Source organism: Gallinula chloropus, assembly GCF_964237585.1.
Source record: "Gallinula chloropus genome assembly, chromosome: 1".
Classification (NCBI taxonomy): Eukaryota; Metazoa; Chordata; class Aves; order Gruiformes; family Rallidae; genus Gallinula; species Gallinula chloropus.
The window spans coordinates 84911429-84924855 of record NC_140085.1 but is presented as its reverse complement, the minus strand read 5'-3'; the positions used below and the strand labels follow the sequence as shown (position 1 = coordinate 84924855).

Genomic DNA, 13427 nt, shown 5'->3' with positions numbered 1-13427 from the left:
CACTATCCCTGACCCTACCACCTGTCTTTCTGAGATTCAAAATACTCTTGCTAAACACTATGTAGCCCTCCCCAGAATATGGGCTTAGGAACCCATGGAGGAAAAGGCAGCATCCCAGCCCGGCTCAAGCAAGCGTTAACACAGTAAATTGAACTCATTTGGGGGCAGGGGAGGGAAGGGGGAGGAGGCCTCTTCACTAGAACGGGTCAAGTTCTCAGCTACATCCATCTTTTCACTTGATCCACTTTCTTTATCAACATAAAAGAGTATTTTTCATAACTGAGGTTCCAGCTTGTAGCAGGACAGCCCCTGCACTGCTGAGGGAAGGAAGTGTCTTCTCTTTCTGTTGGGAATCTCTCTTGGGAATGGAGGGCATAGAAACACAGCAGATACTGGTAAAGCACAGCTACAAGCTTGGCAGCATAAGTTGTTAAAGTACTGCTTCACAGCAGGCTGAGGTTCTTCCCTTGATCTACTTGGTCTGATTAGTTAAATGAAAGACAAAAGGAGACTGTTAGCTGCCTGACACATCTCAAGGCAATGACTGCAACACGTTAAGGACCCAAAGGAAGATTCTGCAATAGGACATTTACTAGCAGCCAAGGTTATGAATTCTTCCTTGGAGAAAGGTATGAAAGGTCTCTGCACATGATCTCTGCTTGCTGCAGTTCTCTCAGTTCTAGTGTGTCTTCATGTTCAGCTGTGCCCATGGATGGCTGTCACTGGGTCCAAAACAAGTGAAAAAGTTGAGGCTGTCTGAGATACTCTTACACTTTCTCCTTTGTCTGCTTCTCAGTAAGTTCCATGCCACTGTTTTCGTACAGGGTGGCTTACAGCAGGCACTTTCAAAACAGTGCTCTGACATCCTGAGGCACCAGAATAATGCAAGTACTCAGAATGAAGAAAGGCTACATTGTGCACACTGGAGCCAAGAACTCGGCACAAAATAAACTACGTCCTGAGAATGCTATGCCCGACCCAGTCCTGGTATGCGATGAAAAGCACCTCTCAGAAGATGTAAAAAGACCAAGTCTCGGGACTGCGAGGTCCCTGCACCTCTACAGCAGCCTCAGCCAGGCACTACAGTGTGTGCTTACAAGGTGGAAGAGGCCAAATGTACAATAAGTTCATAGGTAGCCATCATGATAGCTGTGTTTGGGATCTGGCGGATCAAGTGAGCCAGGAGCCCTCGGTATAACGCCAAGGGTCCCTCTTCCCGGGCCACAAGCTGCAGAGTCTGTACAAAGGAGCAGTATCGCGACCCTTCTTCTCGCAACCGTGTCCGAATGACCTCTGGAGAGACAAAAAGGCAAGGGACATTAGCAGACTGATCCTACAGGCATGGCATCTCCCATCCAGGGGAACAACAGCAAGGGGAGTGGACCCACTCACCATGTGGATATGCAATGCATGAAGCGCATGTTTTGGAAACAGCGGCAGCTCCCATCAGTCCGAAGAAATCATGGCTGTTTGCTGAAAGCGTAAGTGGTGGGGACAGGGAGTGATGGCTGTTTCTTAGCTGCTGTTTCAGTGCCTCATAGATGACAAAGTGTATAATGGTCTCTGACACTCCAGCATAGGAGGCAGTGACACCGCGGTAAAATCCACGAAGGCCTTCAGTGCGGTACACACGCATGGCACACTGGAGAGCATTGCTGGCCATCTCCCCCTTCACCCTGGAAAGAGGAGGGAGGGTTAGAATGGCATACTGCTCCACTGACCTAAAACACTGTTGTGAGTACAACTGTGTGACTCTTCCCCAGGATGCCTTGAAGACCTGTGTTCTGACGGCAATTTGCAGACCCTGACACAAACCCACCCCCAAACCAGTCCTGGTTTGACACAGAGTGACCCTGCCTTACCTGGCTTCCAGTTGCATCCTGGTTTTCACTAACCAGATAGGGTTGGTGAGAGTGGAAGAGGTAATGCCTGGAGAACAGAAGAGAAAGACAGCAATGAGTACCAGGATCCTTCTGACAATTTGTGAGGAGGTGCTCATCTATCAGCTCTCTCAATTCTGCTTGGCAAGGTGCAGTCATTTGCAATTTGAGAATGACCTTCAGCTCCCATGGGAGAAGAGACATTCAGGGCAGACTATCTGATTCTACTCCTCCCCCATTCCAGCCTTTGTCACATATATCATATCTCAGTCCCTTTCCTTGAACACCACCACAGTCGCCAGTTGGATGATACCTGATAGAATCTGGTAATTAGCTCCTCTGCCTCCAGCATAACCCTACTACAGGCCATGACATTAGAGGGACACAGAAAACAATGGGTTAAACTTGCGAGAGTGGAAGATTTTGTTAGAGAACTGAGATGTATCAAGAGAAATGATTCTGAGAGTGATCTAAATTACACACTGCCTTCTCCCTCTCACAGCTAAATAGAGATCTTTTCCTGATAGCAGCTGGAGGGGTAAAGACTAGATCCATGACTTGAAAAGACGAGCCTAAGAAGAATGAAGGGTGAGAAAATGTTTCGGCTGCTGAAGGAGTTCACTGCTCTAGGTGTGGAGGGAGAAAACTTCAGAAGAGGCTTCAGGACTGATTGCAGCAACAGGGAATGAATGAAACCCATTTTACACTTACACAGAAGTGTCTGAGACAGAAGAGACTCACCTGCACAGGCTGCTGATAGCATGTGTACTTTCTTGGACTCCGGTACAAGGACAGAATTCAGCCTCTCCTTAGCACCAGAATAGGCAGCAAAATATATAGCTCTGGTTGGAAAGAAATAATGAAAAGGTTACAGCTCACCTATGAGGAGCAGAGATAGCACTGCTGTGGAGTCTGACTACAACTTTTCTTCCTCCCAGCACAGGTTTGTCTAATGTGACATCAGATAACCATTTATACCAGGCCCACAGCAATTATCTTCGCTTACAACTACTATCAGAAGGTCCAGAAAAGGTCTGTGTGATGTGGTCCTGTGGCACAACGAGCACATGGCCCAGATTGCTTTCAGAGTGTGGAGCAATAGCTATCATGGAAGTTCTTTAAATGTGTACAGCATGAGCTATCCTCAGGGAGCAGTACTCACCGAGAAGGAGCAACCCCAACAAGATTTGGGCCGAGACCTCGGAATAAGGATCGCACACCTTCCTTCTCAAGGATGTCCCTACAGAGAAATAAGCAGAATAATTAAGCGGTGGGATCTTCTGTTCCTGCTCATCCTTTCTGTAGTATCCTCACCTCCAATAATATCCTTTTTCTGTCCTACTCTAATTTTTCTCTCCAACTGCTTCTCTCTCCTTCAGTTATTTTTTCCATTCTTGCAGACACCATCACTCTGGGTCTGACATAACCACTAGCTGAGACATTTCTCATAGTTCCAAAGGCTGCCTTGCAGACTCAAGAGTTCAAAGTGCAGATCAACTGTAGCTGTACCCAGGCTCTGATGAAACTTTGTACCACGTTGCGGTTTCCAGAGCCCTATCTCAAATGCGACTTCCATCTCTTTCCTTCCTCTCCACCTGATGACCAAGCCATAACCTCCCTGGTGCCAACATACTCACTGTCCCATCCTACTCACCTCAGCAACTTGAGAACTCCAGGAGATGATGGCGTGGGGTTCATCAGCCTCACACTCATCCCTGGCAGCTGTATCTCTGAGAGGCACAGAGGCCGCAGTGTCAACTGGGATGACTGCAGACGTGTCTTCACCACTTCCAGGGGACAGGTCAGGATGGCTCCAGCTGTGCCACCACATCTAGGGCATAACAAGGGTATAACAGCACATGTAAGAATGACCCCTGTGCAGGACCAGGGCGTTAATTCTGACCCTGCTGTCCACAACCTCTCCCCCCTAGGAGAGGAGGTGAGGTCCCCCAGTCTGCGTCACAAGTGACCTCCTGCTCTGACACTGATTAACATCAGAATGGCTTAGCCTGGGACATCTCCTGGCAGCCTCACTCTGAAACTTCACTATTTTAGGCAAACAGTCCCAAGTCCATAGGGACTCAGCAGTCCCTCAGCTCAAAGCTGCTGATATTTGCATTCAGAATTTCATAGAGCAAACATTTCTACTGCCCAGCCTTGCTGCAATGCCTTCTGCTGAGATCATCAGGCACAGTGCCTCACACCTCCCCATGGCAGCATTGGCTCAGAGAGGGGCAGCACAAACCTTCCCCACCCCATTCAGCTCCACATGTACAACGCCCCTTAAGCAAGGTCTGTATCCTCTGCCAATAGCCATGGTCACCCCCAGCCTGACTTGCTAAATGGAAGAGGACCTTAACCTTCAGCAGACAGAAGCTATTTTTGGAAGTGATGAACCATCACTATCAGTCTAGTCATATCACAGTAACACTGAAAGGAAACTTAGCCCCTTTTTCCCTTTCTGCCACCCAGGGACAAGTCAGAACTGCTATGTATGGTTCTCAGCTTCTGCCCTCTCAGATCCTTTGATAACTCTGTTCTTCTAGAGGATGCTCAGTACCGGAAAGCCTGTTTTGAGCTGAATTTGCATAAAACAGCTGTGCAAGAGGCTTTGATGAAGAGGTAGTTTTTCATATCTGGTACAGCCAAACTTACTTTGCTTCAAAAAGAGATGGAGGCTTTAAAATTCTACTCCATTCTACTCCAAAGAAAGAAAAGCCAACCAAAGAAATGCAAGATACCAGGGAAGAATAGAGTATATCAATGCAATTACAAATGATGGAACAGAACAGCAAATGCCTCTAGTTCTCTAGAATTATTTTTACAACTCAGTAGACATATACATTGCTTTCACTACCTTTGCTCCTAGGGCTTCATTTATTATTGCCTGCAGGTTAAGGAAGGGGGAAAAACAAAAAAAAAAAGAAAAAAAAAAGAAAAAAAAGAAGAAAAAAAGAAGATATTTGTATGCCTGTTGCAACGAACTCCAAGAGTTGAAGATCTGGCAGATCGAAAGCAAGGTTATGCAGCTAATGATGCCAGCAACTAGTTAGGCTACTCCATTGCAGTCACACTGCTTTATCAAGCCCTCTGCAAATCTACACAGTGGTGATGACGTGTAGTGCAGCTGATCAGCAGCAATTTCCCTCAGGAGAGATGAGACATGGGAGTCTGAGATTAGATGGAACATGGCATAAGAATCTAGCTCAGGTTCAGAAGGCAGCACAATGCAAAGCAGTAAATGTCCTGGCTCAGGTTCTTTGGATGGGTAAACTGACAATCGCCTATGTAGCGATCCAGGAGTTACATGAGACAGGGCCTCCTTTTATAAAACCCATGCTGATTCTTGCCACATGGACCATACTCATGTGGGGTCCAACAGTCTGTTCCTTGCCATAGTTTCTAGTAGTTTGCCTTATACAGGCTCCACACTCACGGGTCTGTTGTCATCCTGACCAGAAGTACAGTTTCAAGTTCAGAAGAAGATTGAGTACAGTGGTGACAGATCAAGATGTCTACAAGACTGAACAGAGCAGTTTCAACTCCTTGTCTAAATGCTGAGCAAACACTCAAACAGGACAACATTTAGAGAAGGAATGTCTCGGTATCATAAAGATTTTTCTCTCTAACAATTTGTAAGGAGGCACAACTTTAAGTAATGTTTTCATAATATGTCCTTTCTTCAAGAAATCTCTACCTGAGCATGAGTCACAGAATCACAAGGTTGGAAAAGACCTTGGAAGGTCATCAAATCCAACCAATCTCATCCTAAGCTAAACCATATCCTTAAGTACCTGACCTACCCTTTTTTAAACACATCCAGGGAAGGTGATTCAACCCCCTCCCTGGGCAGCCTGTTCCAGGCCCTGACAACTCTTTCAGTAAAAAAATATTTTTCCTAACATCTAATCTGACCCTGCCCTGGCACAGCTTTGTGTCATTTCCCCTTGTATTATCTCCTGTCACCTGGATGAAGAGACCATCACCCACTTCCTACACCCTCCTTTCAGTTAGTTGTAGGTGGTGATAAGGTCTCCCCTCAGCCTCCTCTTCTCCAGAACAAAGATCCCCAGCTCCTTCAGCCGCTCCTCATAGGATTTGCCCTCCAGCCCCTTCACCAGTCTGCTTGTCCTTATGGTGAGGAGCCCAGAGCTGCACACAGCACTAGAGGTGCAGCCTCACCAATGCCAAGTACAAGGGAACAATTACCTCCCCAGACCTACTGGCCACACTGGTTTTGATACAAGCCAGGAGACCATTGGCCTTCCTGGCTGCCTCGGCACACTGCTGGCTCATATTCAACCTGCAGCCAACCAACACCCCCAGGTCCTTCTCTGCCTGACAGCTCTCCAGCCAGTCTCCCCCAAGCCTGTAGTGCTGCATGGGGTTGTTATGTCCCGTGGGCAGCACTCTGCACTTGGCCTTGTTATACCTCATCCCGTTGGTCTCAGCCCATCAGTCCAGTCTGTTCAGATCCCTCTGAAGAGCCTCCCTACCCTCAGGCAGATCAACACTTCTTCCTAGTTTAGTGTCATCTGCAAACTTACTGAGCGAACATTCAATCCCTTCATCCAGGTCATTGATGTTGAACAGAACTGGACCCAGGACTGAGCTCTGGGGGACGCCACTTGTGATCGGCCTCCAGCTGGATTTGGTTCCATTCACCACCACCCTTTGGGCCCATCCAGCCAGCCAGTTTTTAACCCATCTGAGGGTCCACCTGTCCAGGCCAGTGGCAGCCAGTTTCTCAGGCAGAATGCTGTGAGAAACCGTGTCAAAGGCTTTACTGAAGTGCACATCCACAGCCTTCCCCTTGTCCATTAAGTGCATCAGGAAATGAATTTGACCCCATGCTTCCAATATATATAAAAGTTTCCTGAGTTCAAGTTCTCCAAGCTACTAATATGTATAGATAATAGAGAATAATTTTAAAAGCAATAAAAAGAGTTAAAAAAAATGTTACTCATTAGCACAGTGGTCATTTAATCAGCTGTAAGAGAGCATATGAGGTGAATGGGGACCTCTAACCCACTGTGGCTCAATAGTGAGACTAAGGAGGACTTTTCAGGCAGCAAAGAACACTGACTATACAAAGCTAAAGAAATAAGCTGTACCAGTTGTTCAAAACTAGAAGAAAATCTCAACTGTGATGTCTTACCAGGCACTGCATGATGACAGAGCTGCTGTGGTGGTTTAGCCCTGGCTGGAGGCCAAATGCCCACCTCCACCAGTCTATTACTCCCCTTCTTAGTTGGACGGGGAGAAAATATATATTAAGAGGCTCAGGAGACAAAATAAGAACAGGGAGAGATCATTCTGTCAGCAATGACATGGGCAAAACACACACAACACAAAGTGAAGGAGAAGCTACCTACTTTATTACACTACACTACAAAGAACAGCGAAACCGGAGTTGGGAACACGACCAGATCTTAAAACAAACACAACCAGATCTTACAACACTTTCCCCCCACCACTCCCTTCTGAGCAGACTTCAGTCAGGATTTTGCTCCCTTCTTCCCCCCTGCTCGCAGCACAGGGGGGCAGGGACTGGGAAAAAATGGGGTTCTCGGTTACTTCGTCGTGAGCTGTTTTCCTCTTTCAGATCTTAAAACACCTCTGACCTCCCCCCTGCTCCCTTCTTAGCAGACTTCACTCTAGTCATGATTTCACTCCCTTCTTCCCCCCGATCGCAGCACAGGGGGGGCAGGGACTGGGAGATGGGGGCTTCGGTCAGTCCCTTGCAAGTTGGTTTCCTTCTCGGCCAGGGTGGGGGGGGGCGGCATTCATTCCACACCCTCCCCCTGCTGCACCGTAGGGTTTCACCCCCAGGAGACAGTCCTCCACAAACTTCTCCAACATGAATCCTTTCCCACAGGGCTTTATCTCTTTATCACAGTGTCTCTCAGTCCCAGTCCTCCACAGGATTCCAAGCCTACCCCCAGCAAACCTGTTCTGATGCAAATATTTGTCTCTCATGTTTCTCCTCACGGCTGCAAGTGCTGGCAGGGGCTTGTTCCAACGTAGGGTCACAGCATCTTCTCTATGTCTCCACCTGCTCCATCCAGTGTGGAGCCCCTCCACGGGCTGCAGGTGGGGTCTTGGCCTTTTCCATGGGTTTCTCCACGGGCTGCAGGGGCATCTTTCTCTCTGGCACCTGAGCCGCCTCCTCCCCAGCCCTTCTATGGCCTTGGTGTCTGCACAGCTCGTTACATCTTCTCACTCCCTTCTCTGGTGGCAAAATGCAGCTGGTTCCGGGTTGTTTTCTCCTGTATGTGATTCTCAGAGGCACTTGGTTATCTCTAGCTGCAACTTCGACCTTGAATTCTCTGAAGTTTACACTTTGAGGCTGGCAGAAAACTGTAACTGCTGCTTAAAGAAACTGTCTCAGCAGCACAGCCTCACAAAACTGCAACAGCTGCTCACAATGTATGAAAGGCATAGGTCTCCAAAATTGTTCTGTTTCAGGACAAACGGAAAATGATGTATTCTCATCATAGAGATTTTTCAGTCCAATACTAATGAAAGCAAACCCAAACAAAATCTAGTTGGAATAAACCTTTTTAAATCATCAGGCACATAAAAACATGGCCATGGATATTAAAAAAAAGGTGACTGAGATTTCATACCTACAGATTTAAATGCTTAAGAAATGATAGGAGACTGGGGAAATACACTAGTCTAGAAACGTTCCGTTGTCTAGAAGGCCTAAAAAACCCCACAATCCCACAAAAGGGTATTTGTAATAATCCATGCTGCTAAGATTATCCAGTTATATAACCTGAGGTTCATGCCAGAAGAGAATTATGGAATCAGATCACTATAGACCTAAAAAGACACTTTGTACTGTTTGCTGGGAGTGTGTGTGTGTGTGGAGGGGGGGGAAGGGGGAGGGGGGAGTACATTGTTTTTTTAAAATGAAATTTACCAAACAAAAGCTGGATTCACAAAAGGAACTACAAACATGTAGCATGCTTCAGTTTTGCAAAAAGTGAGATTGATACCTCCTCAGAACACACTTAGAGCCTTAGCACAGATGCTACATGGATTAAAATTGGGACAAAAAAAAATGCCAAAGAAGAAGAAAAATATCAGCCCCAGTCTTTCTCTATGATGAAACCAGTTGTCAGTAAAGGACCAAATCCCAGTGGCCCAGCACAGTTTAGGAAAGTCACTTCTAGACTAGATCTAACAATTTTCAAGTTTTCCTCTGACAGGAGGTAATATTTTACTCTTGATAAAATTTATGGGTGACAAAGACTGTCAAATAATGAAAAAAAGGGGGAAAAAAAAAAAGGAACTGAGCAGTCACCAAGGGTCCTTAGGCTGGACTAAAACAGAGGAGTTTAACAAAACCCAAACCCTGGAGGCATTACTCTAGAAGCAGGAACAAAAGCAATTCCTGCAAGGGAAGTACAACACATATTTCCAGAGCAACGCAGTGGCAAAACCCACTAGTTGAAGAAGGTGTGTAATTTTACCTTAGAAGACAATATTTGCCTCTAGATCTTGCTTTCACATTTTAAAAGGAAAACTAGAAAGTTTGAGGTGGAAAGAAATGATTAGTTGAGAAAAATACAAAAGCCACCATTAACATTCTATCAATGAGCTGCAAAGTTTATGAGAACATGGACAGAAGTGACAAGGTTTACTGGTTATTCACATTTTAGCCCTTAGTTAAACTAGCCAAAAACTGGGATGGCTTGAAGGTCTTTATTTAAGAACCATAATGCTAGGTTAGACAAATCTGCAGTTAAACCAAGATGCTGCCTAAGACACAGGAATAAAGACCACCTATGGAAGAGTAGGAGAAGTACTCATCTCCAGAACACTCTGCCAGCTTCTTTCAATTTTCATCTCAGGGATTTCCTCAGCCAGAAATGTTGCATTGCATTTAATAGCCTTCAACACATTATTTTTCATTAATCTTTAAAAAAATGTTTTCTGGACACATAAAAAGCTTTTACCCTCTAATATGCTGTGGCCATGAGTCCCACAGTTTAACTGCACACTGTGTTAAGAGCTATGTTCTTGCATTAGTTTTGAACAAACTTCCCACAAGTTTCATTTGATGGTCCTCTGTTCTCATACTAGAAGATAAAGTGAATAACTGTTCCTTCATCAGTGAGATCTGTTTCATTAGATAAAACAATATTAATGATACACTGCAGCAATAACCCGAACTTCTTATTCATCTCTTTGGTTTTAAGTAGCTGTAATTCAAGGTTTATTGCTTCATTGGTGAGGACAGGATACAGACTGAGAAAGCTCCCACCAACAGTGCTCCTCTCACTAGCCAAACTCTTAAAATTTTCCAGTAACCAAAGTGGAAAATAAGGATTCTGAAAAGCTTAAGAAGAAAGCCAAGAAATATATTTTAAAAGGCTAAGATGCAGCAACTATATCATTCAAAGGATAAGTTAATAAAAAAAAGTAACATACACAAAATAACACTGGGAACAGAGAAGGCAAGTACATATATGCAAAGATTGGCACAGCACAGTAACTACATTAGCTGCAGAAAACTGGACATTTAATAATTAAGAACAATTAAATTATGTGCTGTATTGCACATGCTATACTGTGGATGTCACTGTCACACAGACTTCAACAACCTCGTGGAATTTGGAAGGGATTATTAGGTGGCTGTCTAGGCAAGGGAGTTCGGTGGTTACTCAGCAAAGTCCAGAGGACCACAATATCTTCTGCTTTAGGACATCATAAACCTAGAACTCATAATGTTTCTTAAAGAGCTGACAGGTCTTCCAACCTTGTGATTCTGTGACTTGCTCCAGGGCACACTGTGAATTCTGAGGCACTGCTGGGATCCATGCTCTAAATACATGACTCCCCAGAATAAGCCACACGATTTAAAGCCAGAGAAGCCACACAGGAATCTCAACCACGCAACGACGGAGCACTGGCTGCCCTCCCAAAGACAAGGATCCTCCAGGTCTGCTGAGAGGCCTTGTGTCACCTCTCATTCCCCTGTCCAGCACCTCCTTCCCTCCACTCAGGCTGGATGAAACGCCAGGCAAAGGCCGCCCAGGACTCACAGGGCAGCTCACCTTCTTCCCAAACTGCAGAGCCACTAGATTCACCCTGGAGACAGGTGGCTGTGCTGCACCATCGCCCCCACGTTTGAACCTGGCACAGCAAAGCACGGGCAGGCGAGGATTATGAGTAACAGGCAGTATCTGCAGCGGGGCAAGGCAGGTTCTCCTCTCCCGCGGCCCTTTGGCAGCTGTCGCTAGGCCTGCGGCCCTGCACGCCCCGCTGCAGAGCGGGGCCGCGGCCCGCCCGCGGCGAGCGGTGATGTACGCCACCGCCGCAGACCGCGCTGCTCAGGGGCGGGCAGGCCGCCACCAGGCCGCGGCGATGGAGAGCCCGGCCTGGCCGCAGGCGGAAGCAAAGGAAGGGCCCGGAGCTCGCCGAGCGCCCTAGCCGCGGGACCCAGGCCGACTGGGGGAAAGAGGGCCCGGCGAGGCCCCGCACAGCCTCGGGCCCTGCCGGCGGCGTGTCCCGGGGCAGAGGCCGGCGGGTCCCAGCCGGCCCGCGCGGGGATACTCACCCTCCGGCGATCAGGTGGAGCAGAGTGCTGTGCTGCATGGGCATAGCTCAACGCTCTGACACACCTCCCGTACCTGGCACCGCAGCCACCCGACGGGCCGGAACGTGACCCTCCCGCCGCCCCGCGCATTGGCTGCCGGCATGCCGGAGGAGGGGCCCGGCCAGCAACGGAGCCGGGCCCGCCAGCCGCAGCGAGAGGGGCGGGCTGGGGCGCCGCAAGCCGGGAGGGTTGCGTGGAGCTGCGGGCCTGTAGAGCTGCCGCTTCCGGGCTCCTGGCGCTCGGGACCCTGTGCCTTAAGCTGTGCGACCTGCCGTCTTTGCCCGCGCCACCGACCCGGGATAGACTCCCCGCTCAGTGCTTTTCTGCTCCCGTTTCCCTACTGGCAGATTTTAGGGTGCTAATTCACAATAAATGAATGAATGAACAAAACCTCTTTATTTTGCAAGTGGGGGAACCAAGGCAGAGGTGGCAAAATAATTTGAGGTCAGACCACGGGGAAATGATGTTAAACAGGCAAATGTGTTTCAGAAGAAAAAACACCTCACAACAAATCAGACCTGAGATTTTGAAGTTCTGAGGCTCAGTATGACAAATGTGGGGAATACTCAGGGCCCAAAAGATCGACTGTTGCTTTTGCAAATGCAAACTTTCAGTCAGTGTCAAGAGTTCACAGAGTATCACCTTCCCTGAAAAAAAAAAATCATGCTGTTGCCAAAAAGGCACAAATCGTATCAGCTTGTATAGCTGGAAGGAAAGCCTATAGGTCAGATCAAATAAACTGTCAGATCAACTCTGGATTATTGTGACTTCAGCACTCACAGCACAGTGACACAAGACTGAATGTACAGTTTGTGTGCTGCGCTGCTACAAAACAGGCAAAATGGGGAGTGAACCCACAGAGGGGGACAATTTACCTGGGCATCCAAGCAGGAAGTTTGAAACATTGCAGTGTGTAGTCTAGAGAAGAAGGAATTGAGTGACACATGTTAACTGGCCTCAAGAATGTACAAAGATACTTCAAAGAGGAAATTAACACCTTCCTTACCTCTGATGGAGAAGAAAAGAATTCTCAGGCCATCAATGCCTGTGCCTGTCACTACATGGGCAGGGAAGAGTAAGACCAGTAAAAGGATTTGGCCTTCTGGTCAGCAAAACGGAAAATCTACCAAAGATATTGAGAAGCTGCAAGTATTTTTTTCACTTGTCTTCACTGGGAATACCTTAAATATGTATTCCTATAGCTAGGTGAATACCTTAAATAGCAACAATGACAGGTCAGTAAAAAGTCGTTCTAGATTTCTAAGCTTTTAGGCAAAGTACATGTTTTCAGATCAGTTAGTCTTGAAATTCATCCTGTGGTTGTTGGGAAGTTGGCTGAAGCAACATGAGGCCTGCTGGCAGTTACCTTTGAGACCTCTAGAAAATGGAAAGGTTCAGAATACTGGAAAAGGCTGAATACATTGACTAATAAAAAAAAAAAAGGATCTGAGGAACTACTGGCCAGCCAGCCTTATTTTATTGCCTCCCCCTGTGATACTGGAAAAAATAAACATTAAGTAGACAACTTACATTTTCTATTTGCAAAAAAAAAAAAAAAGGAATCAAGTCAAACCAATCTTTCTTGGCAAACTAACATGCCTTGTGGGTAAGGAAGTGTAGTTTTGCATGGCTGGGTTCTGGTGGAGAAGGTGGGGCTGCAGGGGCGGCTTCTGCAAGAGGCAGCTAGAAGCCTTCTGTAGGCCTGAGAGAGTAAAGACCATCAGACTCAAGGCCGGAGTCGACCAAGCAGTGGTCACAGCGCCTCTGGGAATCACATTTGGGAGAAAAAAAACCCGCAAGCAGCTGCGTTTTGCCACCAGAGAAGGGAGTGAGAAGATGTAAGAAACTGTGCAGGCACCAAGACCGGTGAAGGGGGGGAGGAGGCACCTCAGGTGCCAGAGAGGAAGATGCCCCTGCAGCCTGTGGAGAAACCCATG

At 47.1% G+C, this 13427-nt stretch overlaps 1 protein-coding gene across 1 annotated transcript; it reads right to left on the bottom strand.

Moving 5' to 3' along the window:
• Positions 1 to 1055: 1055 nt before the first annotated feature.
• On the bottom strand, positions 1056 to 11495 carry LOC311189374 (solute carrier family 25 member 33-like; the record flags this gene model as incomplete). Its single annotated transcript, XM_084261044.1, has 7 exons — positions 1056 to 1293; positions 1393 to 1676; positions 1863 to 1929; positions 2622 to 2722; positions 3043 to 3120; positions 3535 to 3711; positions 11452 to 11495. 7 exons carry the CDS (start codon positions 11493 to 11495, stop codon positions 1094 to 1096), a joined length of 951 nt encoding a protein of 316 aa, XP_084117170.1. The 3' UTR covers positions 1056 to 1093.
• Between the last annotated feature and the right edge of the window lie 1932 nt (positions 11496 to 13427).